The 16,898-nt window shown below is 47.0% G+C and overlaps 1 protein-coding gene across 1 annotated transcript in view; it reads left to right on the top strand.

Annotated features, from left to right (window-relative positions):
* The window catches only part of GPC3 (glypican 3), a 141,824-nt gene that overhangs the window by 76,112 nt on the left and 48,814 nt on the right, over positions 1–16,898 (top strand). Inside the window, exons 4-5 of the mRNA XM_066182078.1 lie at positions 9,118–9,251; positions 12,320–12,445. Coding sequence (XP_066038175.1) covers positions 9,118–9,251; positions 12,320–12,445 — 260 coding nt within the window. The remainder of the gene's footprint in view (positions 1–9,117; positions 9,252–12,319; positions 12,446–16,898) is intronic.

The following is a 16,898-nucleotide window of genomic DNA, read 5'->3' as shown; positions in this document are numbered from 1 at the left end:
ATTATTATTATCCTTCTCTTTTAGACTTTCACTGGGGACGTCCATGGCATGGCCATGGGGAAAGCCTCATGCCCCCCTTGCCAGGAGCTGCATAACGAGTGAGGTTGTTCTGAGCTTGGCTGGAAAACAAATGCTTGTAATTTTTCTGCTAAAGAAATTCAGCAACCTAACTCTTGAAATGGTTTGGAGAGTTTTGGTGGCTCCAGCCTTGTTGTCTTAGTGTTTGGAAAGAGAAAGGTGGATGGAGGGAGAAAAGAGTTGCTGCTGGGGGGACTATTCCTTTCTGAGGAGTAAAATTAGTAGGGTGATTGTAAGGAATGGTGAGTAACAAGCCCTTTGAGATAGGAAGGGTTTCCATTCACCATAGGAAAGGAGAAGAGTATTTTATAGGAAAAAGTTCTTAGTGGTGTAAAAACCTTTGAGATGGTTTCTGTATGAGCATTTATGGAAATGTAAATCTGAAAAGCTGTGTGTACCTGAGAGCATGGTCTGTGCAGGCTGCAAAACAGGCATTGCCTTTTACCTGCTTGTTTTGATATCACCAGTTACAGCAGATTTAGTGGTGAGCCCTGTGCGCTCTATTTTAAATAAATATTACACTTGCTATTGGATTGCTGAAAGAGAGAGAGAACTAATTAAGGAGATGGGATATCATCACTAAATTTTTCTTCCCTGAGATTTTATGAGCAGTAATTTGAAAAGAGCCATATTAAAGTCATTGAGGAACAAGTTAATGCTGCGTTTCTGAGAATATTGCCCTTCTACTCAAAGATTATATTAAAGAATAAACAGTGTACAGTAGCTAATTGCTAGCTGACACATTATAATGGCTTTATACTTCTAAAATGGAATCTGTCTGGTATAAGGAAAAAAAGGGGGGAAAGTAATGCTGTAACTTTTTAATTATTTAACGAAGTATTTCTCAAAGAATAATTGAATCTGGGCTCATGGCTGCAGGGGGCAAGAGCGACTGGTAGGTATTGACCACATTTGCAACCCAGCTGACACATCTGCCGTTAAATACCCTGTTACAGGCTCTGACTCTGGCTTCTGTTCCAGACTGATGGCAGGTATCTGCTTTTCCTCTCTAAATTAGGCTGCTAGGAATTTATTTTTCTCGGATTGTTCCTTTCTGTAGTGCCGTAGGCACAAACACGGTGCAACATTAAAACCCACAGAAATCTGCTAAGGAAACCGATTAACCCAGGGAAGGAAAATAACAAGCGCATGGCAATTGCCTGGAGCTGTCGTGCTGCCTGGCTCTGCCTAGTGAGGTGGTTTTTTTTAAGATCTTCGTAAAAACTGGTGATCCCTCAAGCCAATTCCTTGTTTCTCAGTCTGTTGGGATGGGGTAGATTTAATTGCCTGCAATAGGAGGGTCTTCTAGGGACCCATATTAGCGATTGTGTATTAGAGCATGCACAGAGTAAAGTTGTATAATTAAACCAGAAGTGGGGTTTGCTGCCTTGAGTCCTAATTTTCTGTCAGGTTAGATGAATCAGTGCTAGTGTTGAAATCAGCTGTTTGAATTTGGAGCATCTTCAGCTTCCTCAGGGAATCAGTCCCAAAGGCAGAGCAGCAGCCTGGGGTCAGGAGCGGCTGTGTTCCCTACCTCTGCTGTGCCATGAAGCATGTTGGAGCCATGGGGCTTCACCACGAGATGGACTCTGGGTACTGCCACGTTCTGCTCCTGAGCCTGGCTTTAGTCAGCCTAACGTGTTCTGGTTTTTTCTGGATTTTGTTCTGTCTTCCCTTTTGCTTTGCTGTAACCTTCCAGACAAGGCTGACTTCTCCTTCCAAGAATAAAGTCTAGGCTTAGTTGTCTAAGAAATATCAGATTACGCAGATCTGACTTAAAACCATAGTGGTGCATTAGTATGCTACAGGGCCCTGTTCCAGAAAATGTCTCCACATGGGAAAACTGCTTAAGTGTGTGCCAAAAATTAAGCAAATCCTTTTTTCTTGACTCTCCCAGTTGGTTGGCTGGGTTGGGTCTGAGCCCTGGCTGGGACTACAGCTGCCTGCCCTGCAGTTTGCTGCCAAAGTCCAACCACCCCAACTGAAATACCAAATTCTGTGTTAAATATGGAATTTACAAAAATACGGGAGGGAAAGGCTGACTTGAGAAGTTGTGCTTTAACTATATGTCATGGGTTATAAAGACAGAAGGAACAACTGTGATCATTTAGTCCGACTTCCTCTCTACCTATAAATAACAATAAACAGGCTTTTGCTGAAACACAAAGCCGCTTTCTTTGGTGGATTAAACACTCCATGCTGGGGATGCCAGTGAGAAGAAACATCTTGTTTGCATTATTTTATGTAGGTTTGAAAGGGCTGGACTCAAGCTGAGGTCACGGTTCCTTTGAGAGAAAGGGCATCCTGTGCTGGGAGAAGCTGGGTCAGTGCAAGGGTCAGGGCATGGTGGGGACACTACGGAGGTGCCCTGTGTGCTGCAGCATGTGTGTGGTACACTGGCCATCACATCCTCCTGAAGACAAGGTGGCATGTCCTAACAGGAGCAGTGATTGGAGCTGCGGTGGTTGTTACTTTCCAGTTCAAGGAATGTGAACCCTGACACAACAGAGGGATGTGCAGGTGGAAATCATCCAGCTTCAGCAGTTGGCAGCAAGGATTGAAACCCATAAGAAGTCCCTTGTGCTCCCCACTGCTCTGCTAAGCTGGTGCACCCTCACCCTCATGGAGTCTCTGGGGCAGAGTGACGATGTAACCATGCCAAGTTTCAGACCTGCCAACTGCCGTGTCAACTCTGTCACATCCTCTGACAAATGTGTCTGTGTGTGGAGCACATCCTGCTCTGTACCCTGAGAACGAGTCCCATCAGTCTTTTCTGGGCTCTGTGTTTCTGCTGTGACACTGACCCTCTGCAAAGTATTTTGTGGTCCTCTATATGAAGGGTGGCAGGTGGGATTTAGCACTAGATGATCTTTAAGGCCCCTTCCAACCCAAACCCTTCTAGGAAAAAATTAAGTTGTATTTACTTTGAAAAATGCCTCCTTACTGCCTCTGTGGTTCTGTGGCAGTTTGAAGGACCTAGTCTTCAAACCAGGTGGCGATGGCCTTGAGTACAACCTGGTCTGGTGGCTGCAGGGGTCCCTGAGCATTTGTAGCGCATGTTTGCAGCATGTGTTGGGCGTCACCGCGGGCATTGGTGTGACAGGCACTCTGTTATTTTAAGCATTAGTGTTTGTGTGCATTTTACACATTATAGCGTTGCATTATTCAAGGGTGATGCATTATTAAACGTTCTCCTCAGCACGGAGAGTAGGTCACTTCCTCCGATTCCTGTCTCTGCGTGAGAGAGTTAGGATGCTGTCTCTTATGTAATCCTTGCAGCCTGAATAATGGAGATTGTAGTACTATAGAGCTGATTAATAACATTTAGTACTCCATTAATGAGGAATTTTGTTGGAGTGTTCATTGAAGACATCTGTGTTACCATACTCAGTTTGTTCTTTCTGCTTGAGTGCCTGGAAGCAGAAGAACAATCATTACTTAGGTAATAATTATGCGCTTCCTTAAAATAAAGGCTTGTAAATTCATTTTTATGCCCATAATCACATTTTTCTGCTGTGAGAGGGGTGATGGAGCTGGGAATTGTCTCTTTCCCATCTTCCTGACAAAATGTATCTAATGATTAGAAGCATATAGTAAGAGTGTTTGTCCTAGCCAAATGTTTCTCCACTCCTGTTAATCAGCGTCGGTTTGAGAGCCCGATGCCGTTTGTGGAAGGCGATGCAATCACTGGGGCAGTGTGGCAGATTTAAATCAGTAATAAAAGCCCTGGGGAAATTAACAAGACAAAACATTAACCACAGACTAAACATTAACATATATTAGCATTTTTATTACACCTGTAGAAATGGTAAATGAGCTTGGTTACTACTATTAAAAAGTTTATGTTCTATCCCACATCATCGCAATGTATATTTCTGGTTTAAGCCCTTTAGAATTTAATTAAGCGGAATTCTGTAGCAGCGCTTGAGTAGTAGACTTCAGGTTCACTTTTACGGTGACTTTGAAGATAAACGGGGCACAAATGCAATCTTTATAACGCTAATAAGACTTGTGATGTGTAGTGGAGCAGGTTGTTAAGAAGAATTGGGGAAGAAGCACCAATTGAAGTAGCTGCCTCACGGAGGCTTTCAGCCTCACTGGTCAGACTGGGTTCCATCACTGAAGGATGCTTGGGGTTTTGTGGGCACCATTTGGTTCCTCCAAAGACAGCGTGTCTGTGGTCTCTTGATGTTCTGTGCACACTGCAGCTAATCACCCTCTCAGAAGCTGTGTTCAAATCAATTATAATAGTTAATATCTTTTCAGTTTAATATGTGGCTTCTCCCAAAGGAAACTCACGGATACGTATAAAATGACTTATCTGAACTCCAGAGAGCGAAGGAGATTGCGGGAGGAAATCTTCAAAAATGAGGCCATCCCCTTGAGGGGAAAAAAATACTGTGTCTTCCTGGAGAATGAATCTATAAGCAGAAGAGTTCATAGAAAAGACAAATGGAAACTCCATGGAAAGTTTAAGCAAAGGTCAGATGTAGCAAACTCTCCTTTAGAGTGGAGTGGAGCTCCTGGGCTGAATGAGAAATGGCAGCAGCAGGTATCCAGCAGTGTCTAATGCACTCTCTTCTTGTCCAAGAAGAAGCTGATTAGCTACTTTTTTTTTGTCTTTTTTTTTTTCTTCTTCTAAATCATCTAGAAAATTACCTTTAAAATGTTCTTACTCTTAAAAGCTAAGCTCAGATTGGCACTGAGGATCCCAGTGTGCTGCTTTCCAATCCCTTCACCCCTGGATTTCCTTGCTGATGTGCAAGGTAAGATGTTTTTGCCCTGTGTGGCCACACTGCCTTGTGCCTTGGCAGCAGAGCAGGCTCATCAGGAGCCTCAGTGATGCCAGCAAAGCCATCCTGCCATAGCCAGGCTGGAAGTGCCCCTCCATCAGCTGCACAGGGGCTGTGCTGCTTTGCACAGAACCTGCTACTGTGGTCACTATTTCTTTGATAATTAACCCCAGTCCTCCCAGTTTCCGTGGTACCCACGTGGATCAGTGCTGTGCTTTACACCCGTGCATCAACTCAGCTGCAAGCAGCCGTGGTGGATCTGGTCCCTGGCTGCTGGCAGTGCATTGTTCCCTGCAGTCCTCTGGCACCTCTTATCTTAAATGAATGGGGAAGCGTTAAAGTGGGCTGATAGTGCTACTCCATTAGCCTCGTCCCTGTGCTCCTCTCAAATCAATGTTCCCCCTAAAGCAGGCGCTTTACAGGCATGCCGCCCCCCAGGGTGTTGGGAGCCAGCTGCTTCAGCATTGGGCACGGGGACTGCCCAGCCTGGGTGTGGGATCTCCCTCTGGCTGGAATAAAGAAGTGGGGTGGGGGGTAGTGGTCCTCAGAAGACGAAGTGTTCCCCTTGTGGCCTGGGTCACACTGGCATGGAGGGGCTAATTAAATCGGGTAATTAGTGAGTCTGTTAATGGGCTGGGGCAGAGAAATCTTGCTAGGGCTCTTGCAGTGTCGGTGGCTTTGGGGGTTTGTAAAGCTCAAGGCTTTGGGAAGGTTTTTCTTGCCTGGTGTCCTCTTGCAGTAGTTTTTCAGTGGCCTGGCAGATTCTTTTAAAAACAAAGTCCGACTCCTGTTGCCTAAAAAACACACTGGCATTTGATTTACTTAGTAATTTTTTGTGGGTTAATGTGTCAAACTTCAGCCTATTCTGAATTTAGCACAGCTCTTGCACTGACTATACTTTTGATAAGGGCTGGTGTATAATTACAATCCCCTTGATAGCATGGGGAGCCCGAGGAGAAGAGCCAGTGCTTCTGTTCTGTCGATTTGCTTTGAATTTCACATTTATATTTGTGTGTTGGGAGGAAACCACATATTAAACACTGTTGCTTATACAAGTTTGGCAACTGGATTAGAGATGCTCCCTTCCTTTTGCTCTCCCTCTTGCAGACACACCACCGTGCTGGAGAGCTGACTGTCCTTGCTCCTGCCAGAGCAAACAATACCTGGATAGCTGAATCATCACACTTGTTTCTCCTCAAGGTCTAGGCTTGTGTCTGTCCCTTCTCTGACTGCCCTATAGTGGCTTTTTTTTTTTTTTCTTTTTTTCTTTTTGGAACCTGCTTTAAAATGGCAATGCTTAGGAAGAGACTGGGAAGCTGTGTTCATGTGTTCCTGAGCCTGCAGTGCAGAGTCAAAAAGAAGGAAAGATTGAAACAGGATTTCTGAGCTCTTGTCCTAGGACTGCTTGTGGCCCAGCAGACTCTGGCAGATGGTTTGTGAAATCCTTCCCTCCCCCAAAAAGCACACACGATGCCTCCCCTGCAAATGAGCAGGCAATCTGTTACTTCTACTTTCACTCACTTTATTTTAAGTTCAAATCTTAGCCAGGTTTTTGCTTGACTAAATGGTGACAACTATTTCACTGTGACTTCACAAGATGGGCTGCAGGGCTGGGCTTTTTTCCTGAAAAGGTTAGTCGGTGCTTGAATAAATAAATAAGTAAAAACTTGGAAAGTGTGGTGGAAAGTTTGAGAGCGCATCCTTCTACCCATAATGATTTCATCTGCTGTCCTGTGTCATAGCTAACACAATCCTGTTTGGGGTCTCATCCCACACAGGAGGGATGGCTGGACTCGGTGATCAATGATTTGACTTGATGATCAGCTGTTGATGATTGTAGAGATCTTTTCCAACCTTATTGATGCAATGAATCTTGGAGCCTTGGTACCCAGGTGCCATGCAGGGCTGTGAGGATGCAGCTGAGCTGCAGCTCCTGTGCAGGACTTGGGAGCAGAGCAGCTGAGCTCGCTCCAGTGCTGGGTGGGAGATGAAGCATCTCCACTTTGCCAGGTCCCCTTGCTGTTTGAAGCACACTCTTGGGTGCTGCCATTGTTCGTGCTGTCGTTCAGACCCTCCCCTCCTATTCAGCTCCTCTCTGCATCCTTGGGAAAAAAGCCTTGATCCTGGACTTGCTCTTCTCTCAGGGTTTGATAGGTTTTGCCAGCTGAAAGCTGGGCTTTGGAAAGGGATTGAGGGGATTTTCACAGAGCTGAGGAGAATCAAAGGGAGTCATCACAAACAGCAGCTTAAAATATCTGACCTTTTCCCACTTCTCTCCTCCACCTTCTGTGTCCATGCAGAGTGTGGGGTGCAGTGATGCTGCTTAGTGGCATTGCTTCCTATAAACCCCCTGTCCTGGAGCTTTTGTGTATCTTGTGTTTCCCTGGAGGAGGTTTCATGGCAGGTCTCATCTCTGACTTGGGCAGAGGAAAAAGCTCACAAATCCCTGATGGTCTTCTGCTGGTCTGCCCTTTACAGGGACAGTGGCACCAGCCAGGATGGAGAGAGTATGGGACATCCAGACCCACTCCACAGTGGGGGCAGGTCTCAGATCCTAAATGCCCTTCTCCAGGTCTCCCACTGTCCTGTGATTTCCTCCTATTCCAGTCTGATGCATCAGAGAATTACCTGTAAATGTTATGAGAGGGATGAGTGCTAACAGAAAGGCCAAAAGACAAAGAAAATAGCCCAAAATGTGATCCATTTTCTGAATCCCTTCCTCCCTCTGTTTTTGAAGACTCCCAAGTGATTTGGGGAGGGCAGTAGGGCTGATACATTCTTATGCAAAACTTGGTTTTGGCAAAGCAGAGGGGAGGCAGAGCCAAGGGAGGACAGGAGAGGAAAAACCAGGTAAGATGCTGCGGAAACTGCTCCCATGGCAGCTGCAGGAGGGACTGCTTTGGTAGAAGAAACTACAGGTTGCAGAAGGACCAGTGGCAGCATCTCTTCTCACTGTGATGTGAACAGAAACTGCAGTGCCCTGCTCCCAGGAGGTTTCTGTTTCACTCTTTGTTTTATGGCAGCCTGAGCAAACAAACTGTGCTGCTCTTGATAATGAAAGAGGTGACATTACTAATTTATTTGCCCACCCAAATGTAGGATGTAATAGAACAGAATTAATCTCTTCTCTTTACACATCAGATGCTTGTAGCTTTGTGCTTTTAGCGTCTGGTGTGCAGCTTACTGGGATTGCCTTGATTCAGTGTGGTGTGGAGATAAATGGGGTGCTGCAAGGAATGGGCATTTTATTGGGTGTGTGGTTGGTCCCAAGCCTGAATGTGGGTGGTGGGATGAGGCCCAGAGAAAGTGAGGGTGGCGTTAACTGTGGTGTCTTCGTGGTCCCAGCAATCAGCCAAGCTCCTTTCACAACCCAGCATGGATGAGTCCTGCAAGAGCAGCACAGGCTGAATAAAAAGCAGACTTTCACAGTGGCAGTGGTGCCACAGGGAATCAGATGTCCCTTGGTAGTGTCCCAGGGAAGGAATTGGTGGCAAACTCATCCGCAGCAGGGGCTGCAGACGTGGCCACTGCTGGATGAGTCTTGGGACTTGAGACAGCTTGAAAGAGACACTTTGGATTCCTTCCCTTGCTGCTGCAACCAGTTCCAAATCATCTGTATGCTAATGAGCTAATTTGTGCCATTAGCAGAGCCCTGTTAATCAGGGCCTCCCACGATATGACTGGGCTGTGACCCCGACGCTCGCTGTATTTTAGGCCCTGGGTTTTTAATTAGTAATGATGTGTATGGTGCTCATCCCTGGGCATCTGCAGTGCAGTCTGTGCAGATGCTGAGATACCACAAGATGCAGAACGAGGGTCTTAGGATTTTCCTTCAGAGGGGAGGTGTTTCCCAAAAGACTAGAGAGCTAGAGTTCAGAGTCTTTAAATGCTCAGGTGGTGTTCAGGAAGGAAGGAGCAGGGAACATCTCAAGCCCCCTCCCACCAGCCTAAGTTTAACTTGACAGGAAGGTTTGCCTGTCACACCTGCAGCTCAGAGGTTTTGATAGCCACAGGGGCACTTCAGTGCCTGACATTTTGCCTGAAACTTCTTGCATTCCTTCCCAGGAGGTGGGTATTTATACAAAAGCCAGGTTGTAACCTCAAGACAGAAGTTTGCTTCCAGGTGCTTGCTGAGCTATGAGCAAGATGGGGATGACAGGACGATAGCAGCTCACGTGCAGGTGCATCTCAGCTGTTTTCCTGTAGTCCCAACACTTCCTCACACTGCTGTGTTTGTGTTTTCCAGATCAGCCGGTTATGTGGCCACGCTCAGCAGAGGCAGATTCGATCAGCTAATTATCCAGAAGACCTTTTCATTGACAAGAAAATCCTGAGAGTGACTCACATCGAGCAAGAAGAAACTTTGTCGAGCAGGAGGAGGTGAGAATGCTCAGGCTGAGTGTGGTGCCTGCTGGATGGGCTGCAGGAGCAGCCACCATATGGAATGGCCCCGTGGAAGCAGATGGGAAAGCTCCTTATTTCCCTTACTCATAAACCTGGCTCTGAGCATCAGAGCTGCTCTGTGGTGGGCTCTGAAGTGCAATGAGAAGTCTACATGGGTTTTTTCACCTAGTGCACCCAGGTTAATACACCAAATGCCTTATCTGGATTTCTTGGACACTGCTATAGTGTCTGAAATACTTACAGGTGTAGTTATAGATAGAAATAGTCTCTCCAGCCTGAATTGTTATGTTACACTGTGTGTAGGTAAGGCAAATGTGTTTCATGCTTTTTGTGTAGTGTTTTATGGTAGTTCAGAGATGTTAACAGCCTTTCAAAGGAAGCAGGTACCTCCACTGCTGGCACTGCACCCTGTGCTTCCTTCCCCATGTAAGCAGAAGCTGTAATTAAGTGGGCTCACACTGATATGTCAGGGAGCAGCATTTCCCCTCTGGATCTGAAAGCACACCCAGAGATACGCAGTGCTTTTACTTCTCTCTTGAATAAAAGAAAAATCCCTGTGGAGGAGAAACAAGCAAACTTGGCAGTTTTTGAAACTGGCGATAGACTAAGCTGGGAGGATTTCTCTCTGAAGAGTAACAGGGCCACATTCTTGATACAGTTCCCATGAGATACAGCACCAGGGCTTGCATTCCTCTGTTGTCTCGACACGTCAGAGGTTACACAGCCCAGACTCTGACAGAGATGTCCTTTGAAGACTCTGAAGGCTAATGAAATCTGCCTAGATGAATTACATGGGTTCATACCTGCAGATACGGAGGAGTTCCTCCCTGCCCTGCAGGGAACTCTGCTCCCCAGGAAAGTTTCCTTCTGCCTGTTCTCCCCAGCTCTGCAGGGGTTTGTGGAAGAGAAGCAAGGCCGTGCCTGGTATGTAAAGAGCTGAGTGCCATGGGGCAGTGAGGGTCCTGCTTAGGGTTTGCCGTAACTGATGATACAGGTCTCACTTCATTTTGGTTTTCCAAATGGTGTTGGTTGGACCTCTGCCCCACTGCAGGAGATGGATGTAGGAGGTGGTTCACGCAGGAGGTGACTGCCTGAAGCATCCCTCAGATTTGTGCAGGGGGCTGTAGGCTGAATTCCCACCCTTTGGAAGGGCTTTGACTCGTCAGACAAACCCTTGCTCATTTGCATGGGCAGTGATAGGAGGGTCAGTGCATGTGATGCCCAGGCAGGATGTATCCTTTGATTTGGGATGGCTTAATTAACAACATGTATAACTCCAGCTGTTCAGGGCGCATTATAGCAAGGTTTTTTGAAAGACAGATTCTTTTGTACAGTGTTTCGGTACAATGAATAGGATTGCTCCTTTAGAGCACCACCTTCTTCTAAACATCTTTACCAGTAAACAAGTTGGAAAAACACCAGGTTTCAGGAGGAGGCTATCTACAGGGATTGTTTACAGGGATTTTTTTGGGGTTCCTCCTCATGATTTCCCAGGCCAGAATGAGAGTGTTACGTGCCATGCTTTCTCACAGGCTTCAAGACATTGCGTGGAGCCTAAATTCTATTTTCTGACCATTGTCAGTTCCCACAAGGATGTACTGTAGTGGTCATAGGCAGGACTTGAGGGACCCTCCACGGGCTGCGGCTCTCCCTGCAGGGGCTGGGTCAGCCCCAGCTCGGCAGGAACACGCTCCTCGGCGGCCAAAAGGCAGAGCAGAGCACAGGCTTCCTCCTCTTTGTGTCGCCTGCCCCCAACTGGCTGTCGCGGGCTCTGGCTGGAGAGGGAACCCCACGGAATCCCAAAGCAAGGAGGGGATGGAGGGAGCTGGACGCCCCTCTGCACACCAAACTACCTAAGACTGCAGGGCAGCTCCCCAGAGCTGGCAGGGCACGGACAAACCCCGTACAGCATGCGGGGGATGCTCCTGAGAGTGCTCCCTGCTCCAGGTGCTAATTCCTCATCATTCCTCCCAGGGAGGAGGAGGAGGCTGAGCAATAACCTCTTGCCAAAGGGGGAAATGTGCTGAAACCAAACAAGACGACTGTGAGACCAAGTCTTACAGTCCCTGCTATTCATGTTATCTTACTTTTAGCGCTATTTACGTGATTAAATCTGCCACTATTCCCTGGTCACAGCTGCTGAGTGTCCCTGGGGGATCGGATCTAGGCTGTGGGGATGTTACATCCCACTCCCACAGCCTCTGTCACCTCTCTGGCAACATCAGAGGTACCATGGTCAGCCTGTATTCTGGCCCTCTGGACCACTGCTGCAGGTGACCAGCTGAAGATCCTTGTCGCTGAGAAGGAAGGGCACAGGGTTGGGATGCAGCCTGATTCACATCCTCCGTGTGGTGCAAGCACTGCTCCTGCAGCTCCTCCTGCCTTCCTGCAACAGAGCCATTTTGATGAGTGTAACCTGCCTCTTTGAATGCAGACTGTGACCCCATGGCCAACCCTGTGCATTCCTTGAAGTCATGTCCTTTTGCTGGTGCAGCATGAAACACAGCCTTAGCCATGTGTACGGATCTGTGCCGAGAATGTCACCTCTGGTGTACCACCAAAAATGCCACCTGCCCTTGCAGCAATGCTGGATGGCCAACATCAGCCAGATAAAGCCCCTGAAGGGCCTTTGTTGCCTTCTGCAAAGCAGAGAGGACACTACAGCCTGAGCCCTTGCTGCTCAGCTCTACCCCATGGATGGGTGGCCTGAGCCAGTGGCACCTTTCCTCAGGTGCTGTGAGAGTGCAGAGACTCTGTCTGACTTTTGCCTGGTGCAGAGTTGGGCTGAGGTTCTGCTGCTCCCACATCCCTTCCCATCACCAGCACTTTTGTCCTGAGAAACATGTGCTCAGCCTTTGACTGAATAACATGAAGGAAAACCACAAAAAGCCACTTTGGTTCTGAAATAAAACTGATGCTTCATGGTTTGTTTGCACCAAGCTGCTTTAATGTTGTGTTTGTGTGACTACCTTCACAGGTTAAAATGCACCAACCTTGTCTTTTCTTCTTTTAACTGAGCACCCTTTTCTTTCCCTTTTTTTCAGGGAACTGATTTCAAAGCTGAAGTCCCACAGCAGTTTTTACAGCAGCTTGCCAGAGTACATCTGCAACCACAGCTCTGCTGTTCAGAATGACACCCTTTGCTGGAATGGACAAGAAGTCGTGGAGAGGTGAATCCCATCTCCCTTGCCTTCCTTCTCCCCTGTCCTGCTTATCTTTTGTTCACCAGGCACAGGAACAGTCTGACATGACTTGCTCCCTTAAGGACTTTGTGCAGAGCCAGCGTTCCAGCTGTGCTGCAGCTCAGATGGATGAGCAAGGTCTGCACAGAGAGAAGTGGTTATGTGCTGCCCTCCACTGAGTTTTCCATGTAGTGAAATCCCATGATGGGATTCGGTCAGGGTGGGCCAGAGACAGCTGCAGCTCTACACTGTTCCCATGGGAGAGTGCACCACCATCCAGGGATGGCTCCTTGGGAGCAGCAGCAAGGGTGTTGCCCCCATGCACTGCACAGGGCGGGGATGTCTCCAGCAGGACAGCGTGGTTGGCATCCCCTGCCCCACCCAGGGAGGGTCAAGGAAGACTCCCTTGTTGAATTTCTCCTTGCTAGGGCTCTCAGCTGGAGGAGGTGAGGACCAATGAACTCTGGTGGTGCCACTGCTGCCCTCTGACCACCTTCCCACCACCAAGCCCTGGCTGTCCTCTCTGGACGGAGCCATTCCCACCAAGGTCCAGCTTGTGCTGTGACTTTGCCCTGTCTCACTCTCCATTTTGGAGGATATGCTGGTGGTAATTGAGGTTAACAGAGGCAGCAACGTGCAGGATTCATACCATAAAGAGGAAGGAAGTGTTAAAAGAAATGCAGATTTTTCTTGCAAAAAATGCCCCTTGGGAACGTTAAATAATGTGAAAATAGAACTTGGAAATGTTTTTAATAATTATACATAAATCTCCTCTAATCACTCTACTTTGCAAAGCATCCTTTGCTATTAAGTAGTTTGCATAAGGGAAGAAATAGAAATAAAATCAGGAAGTGGTGAAATGTTGAGGTATTAATTATGACTTCTTGATCAGTAACTTCAGGTGGTAATTAGCCTGTACTTTGCAATACTGACCTGAAACACTGGATAGACCAAAATAGCATCAAGCTCTATTTTGAAAAAAAAAACCCTCAGCATCTAAGATCACATGCTTAGTAAAATGTACTTACGTTGCCTAAGGAAAAATGTGTCCTCTCTTGGTACTTATGTCTGGAAAATCTTGAATTTCCATGCCTAACCAAGATGTTCAATTGGAAAGAAAAAGATTATTTCAATATTGTCTCACTGATTGTTAATTAAAACTCCTAAAGCAGGGCTGCAAACACTGCAGCTCTGGAGAGGGTGTCCTAGGGTGAGGTCTTGGCTTATAGCAGTTCACTGGGCTCATGGCCAGTGGCCCTGGTCTGGGTCCTGCTGATGCCACGACTGGGTGAAGTGGTAGCAGTGGAAGGCTGTTGAGTCCAGATCCTCCTGCACATGCAAGTTCAGAGCTATTTGCAGATTAAACATTACTTCAGGTGATAGGAAAGCCTTCAGCTTTCTGCCAAGAATACCAGGGGACTGTTGTGGGCACAGTATGGCATGTCACGTGGGTGTCATGGCATGCAGAGGGGAAAGGCAGGGAGAGGATAAAGTCTGTGTGCATGAAGGGGGCACCAAGATTTTAACCCCTGGCTGTTGAGTTAAGGAATAAATCCTCTACTGTGCTGGGAGAGTGTCTTTCCACTCCTCTTCTTGCCCCCTCTGATCTGTTGCTCTGCCAGCTCCTATGAAATACTAGTGACAGTTCCCTTGCAGGCAGATATTAGAGGTTTTTGCTGTGAGCAGGGAGACCTCAGCTAAATAAAGCTGAGCTAAGATAATGGTCAAGGATGCTCTTCTCCCAGGACCCACTTGCAGAATGCTTCAAATAGAAGCAAACATGTAGTTAAAATGATCTCTACGCTGGCTGCTTCATGTGCTTGGACTTCCCAGCTTGGCATCTCTTTCAGGGCATCTGGGAGGATTCCTGAAAATCAAGAGCATATAAGGTAACAGTGCTCGACTACCCCAAGCTGCCAGTTCCTTTATTTCAATGTTTTCCCCAAGAGGGAGCCAAGCAGCTGTTCATGGTGTAGCAGCTCTTACTCAAGCTGTTCTGAGACTGTGTGTTATGTACTGGGGAAATTCTGTTCTCCTGCTGGACTGGCGTGTGTCTGTTGGTGATCAGACTCCATCTTGGCACTTTTTGCAAGAAATTTGGTGTGGTTTGAATATCCACTGTTAATTCCAGGGCTCTGTCCTGGTGCTTGTCCCACATATGTGGTAGCTGCCAGAAAGGAGGATGGTGGAGACGCAGTGGGATGGTTCCTGTTGGCATGGAATGGTACAGGCTCTTTGAAAGGACAAGCAGGGGAGACAAGGATGGGGTGTCTATGTCAGTGACCAGCTGGAGTGCCTGGGGTTCCACCTGGGGATGGATAAGGAGCTGATCAAGAGCTTTGGGGTCAGGATTAAAGGGAGGGCAGAGACAGGTGATGTTATAGTCTAGTTCTGCTTCAGGCCACCTGACCTGGAAGACTGGGTGGACGAGGCCCTTTATAGACACATACGAGCAGCCTCACATTGACAAGCCCTGACCCTCATGAGTAACTTCAACCCTGGTCTCTGCTGGAGGGACAGCACAGCAGGGCATAAGCAATCCCTGGGTTCCTGGATAAAGTAGAAAGCTCCTGCTGAATCTGCTGGTCAGATGAAGACCAGGACAAAGCAATGGTTGGGTGGATTCTATGCTTCCATGTGTTTCCATGTCTGGTGCTGTGTGGGCAATGGATATAACTGAACTTTGTTGGGTCTGTAAGGTTGGTGTGAGTGCCTGTATGAGCATGTCCAGGATTTGATCATGTTCTTGTAGGGATTGTGGCTATTTATCTCTTGCATTTCTAATGTAGTACCTGAGTGTTCATTAAGTTAGAAAAGAGCCCTACTGATTTTTCCATTTCCAGACCTCCCTGTCATGACAAAATTTGTTAGTTATTCTAAGCCCTTTTCCTATAATATGTTAAATCAAGCCTGGAACAGCAACTTCACAGCCCTTGCCAGTGCACCCAAGGACTTGATAATACCAACAACGTGTATCCTGCTATTTGATGCAAACAACCCTTTCTGCACCCTGCAATCCTCCTCCTGTGGTTTTTCTGGCTTGGTATTTCCTCTGTCCTGTCTATCCCAGTGCTTTGTTACCCACAGGCAATGAGAGGGTCTCTCCTCCCCGTGGACTGGATGTGCTCAATGTCTTTCCACTGGGTCTCACTTCCCAGTCTGAGCCTTGAGCCATCCTCTGCTTCCTCCTTGCTCTTAAGCCCCTCTGCTCTGACTGAAGGTGGCATGTTTGGGACTCCAGTGCAATGCAGCGGGTTGGAGTGTTTTATCCTGCTTTTAATCCCTTGTGTTTTTGAATCTTTGTGATCATTTGCTTCCTCGTGTTGGCTCATCTAATGGCAAGAATTCATCCTTCTTCTGGAGGTTTGATCCATGGGTTGATAGTTTGATTGTCATCCCTATTGTGGATTGAGGACGTGGTGCCTCAAAATGACTGCTTGCAAACAGTGGCAACCACACAAGAAAAGTTGATTTTTCAGTAATGCAGAACAGTGCCTTGTGTCTTCACTGTGCTTTTGAGTAGTTGAAGAACATAAGCCAAAGTGGGAAGAAAAAATAAAAGGCAACACATTCCTGCTTTTCACACTTTTCAGAGTGTGCAAAAACACACTGTGCTTTTATGGGACGCCACAAAGGTTCATAGCAAAAGCCACATTTCACCTCTTGCAAAGAACTTGCTGAGGGGTCACAGTGCTTGGGTGTTTGTCGTAGCTGGGGACCAGATCTGCTGGATCTTCCTCTGTCTCTGTGCATCCCTGGGCACCTCTTTGCAGCTTTTCTGGGCTCAGTTCCAGGCACTGCCCTGAGGCAGACAGGGAGGGTGGGTGTGCAACAGTTTAAACCTGCCTAAGCCAGGGTTTCTGTGATGCCCCTCTGTCTTCATGCCCCATCCTCTCACCAGACCTCCTGCTGGTGGTGTTCGGTGGTGAAACGTTGTCCCGCCTCTCTTATCCTTATCTCCATCCCAAGCAGAGAAAAAACAGAGGTCGATTCTTATCACCGAAGTCCTGACTGAGTAATCAGCTCATTTAAAGCCTTCAGCTTAAGTCAAGTAGGTGTTGAGATATCAAATTCACCTCAGTTTCTATGAAAGCTCAGCCTTGGAATCTCAAAGGTGATTCGAAATTTATATATATAGTATCAGGGTTTTACAGCATTTAATATTAAAAGCCTATTAAATCTAGAGTCTCAGAGTTTAATAATCTGCTTACATGAGTATATTCTTTTCAAGCTGTTCTGAATAGAATGACAGCAACATCTGCCCACTGCAAAACTTGTAAGCACATTAAGCCTTACTGTTAGATGCTACCATTTCCAAATTTCTCAAGACAAATACACACATTAATCTAAATCATCAGCATAACTCTTGTTTTCTTTGTACCAGTTCAAAATTAATATATTTTTAGCACCTTGCCAGATTCTCTTCTTCCAGCTAGAAGTC

Source organism: Chamaea fasciata, unplaced genomic scaffold, assembly GCF_029207755.1.
Source record: "Chamaea fasciata isolate MVZ Bird 193981 ecotype frontalis unplaced genomic scaffold, bChaFas1.0.hap1 SCAF_4, whole genome shotgun sequence".
Classification (NCBI taxonomy): domain Eukaryota; kingdom Metazoa; phylum Chordata; class Aves; order Passeriformes; family Sylviidae; genus Chamaea; species Chamaea fasciata.
The sequence above is the reverse complement of the archived record's forward strand: the minus strand, read 5'-3'. Positions and strand labels throughout refer to the sequence as shown.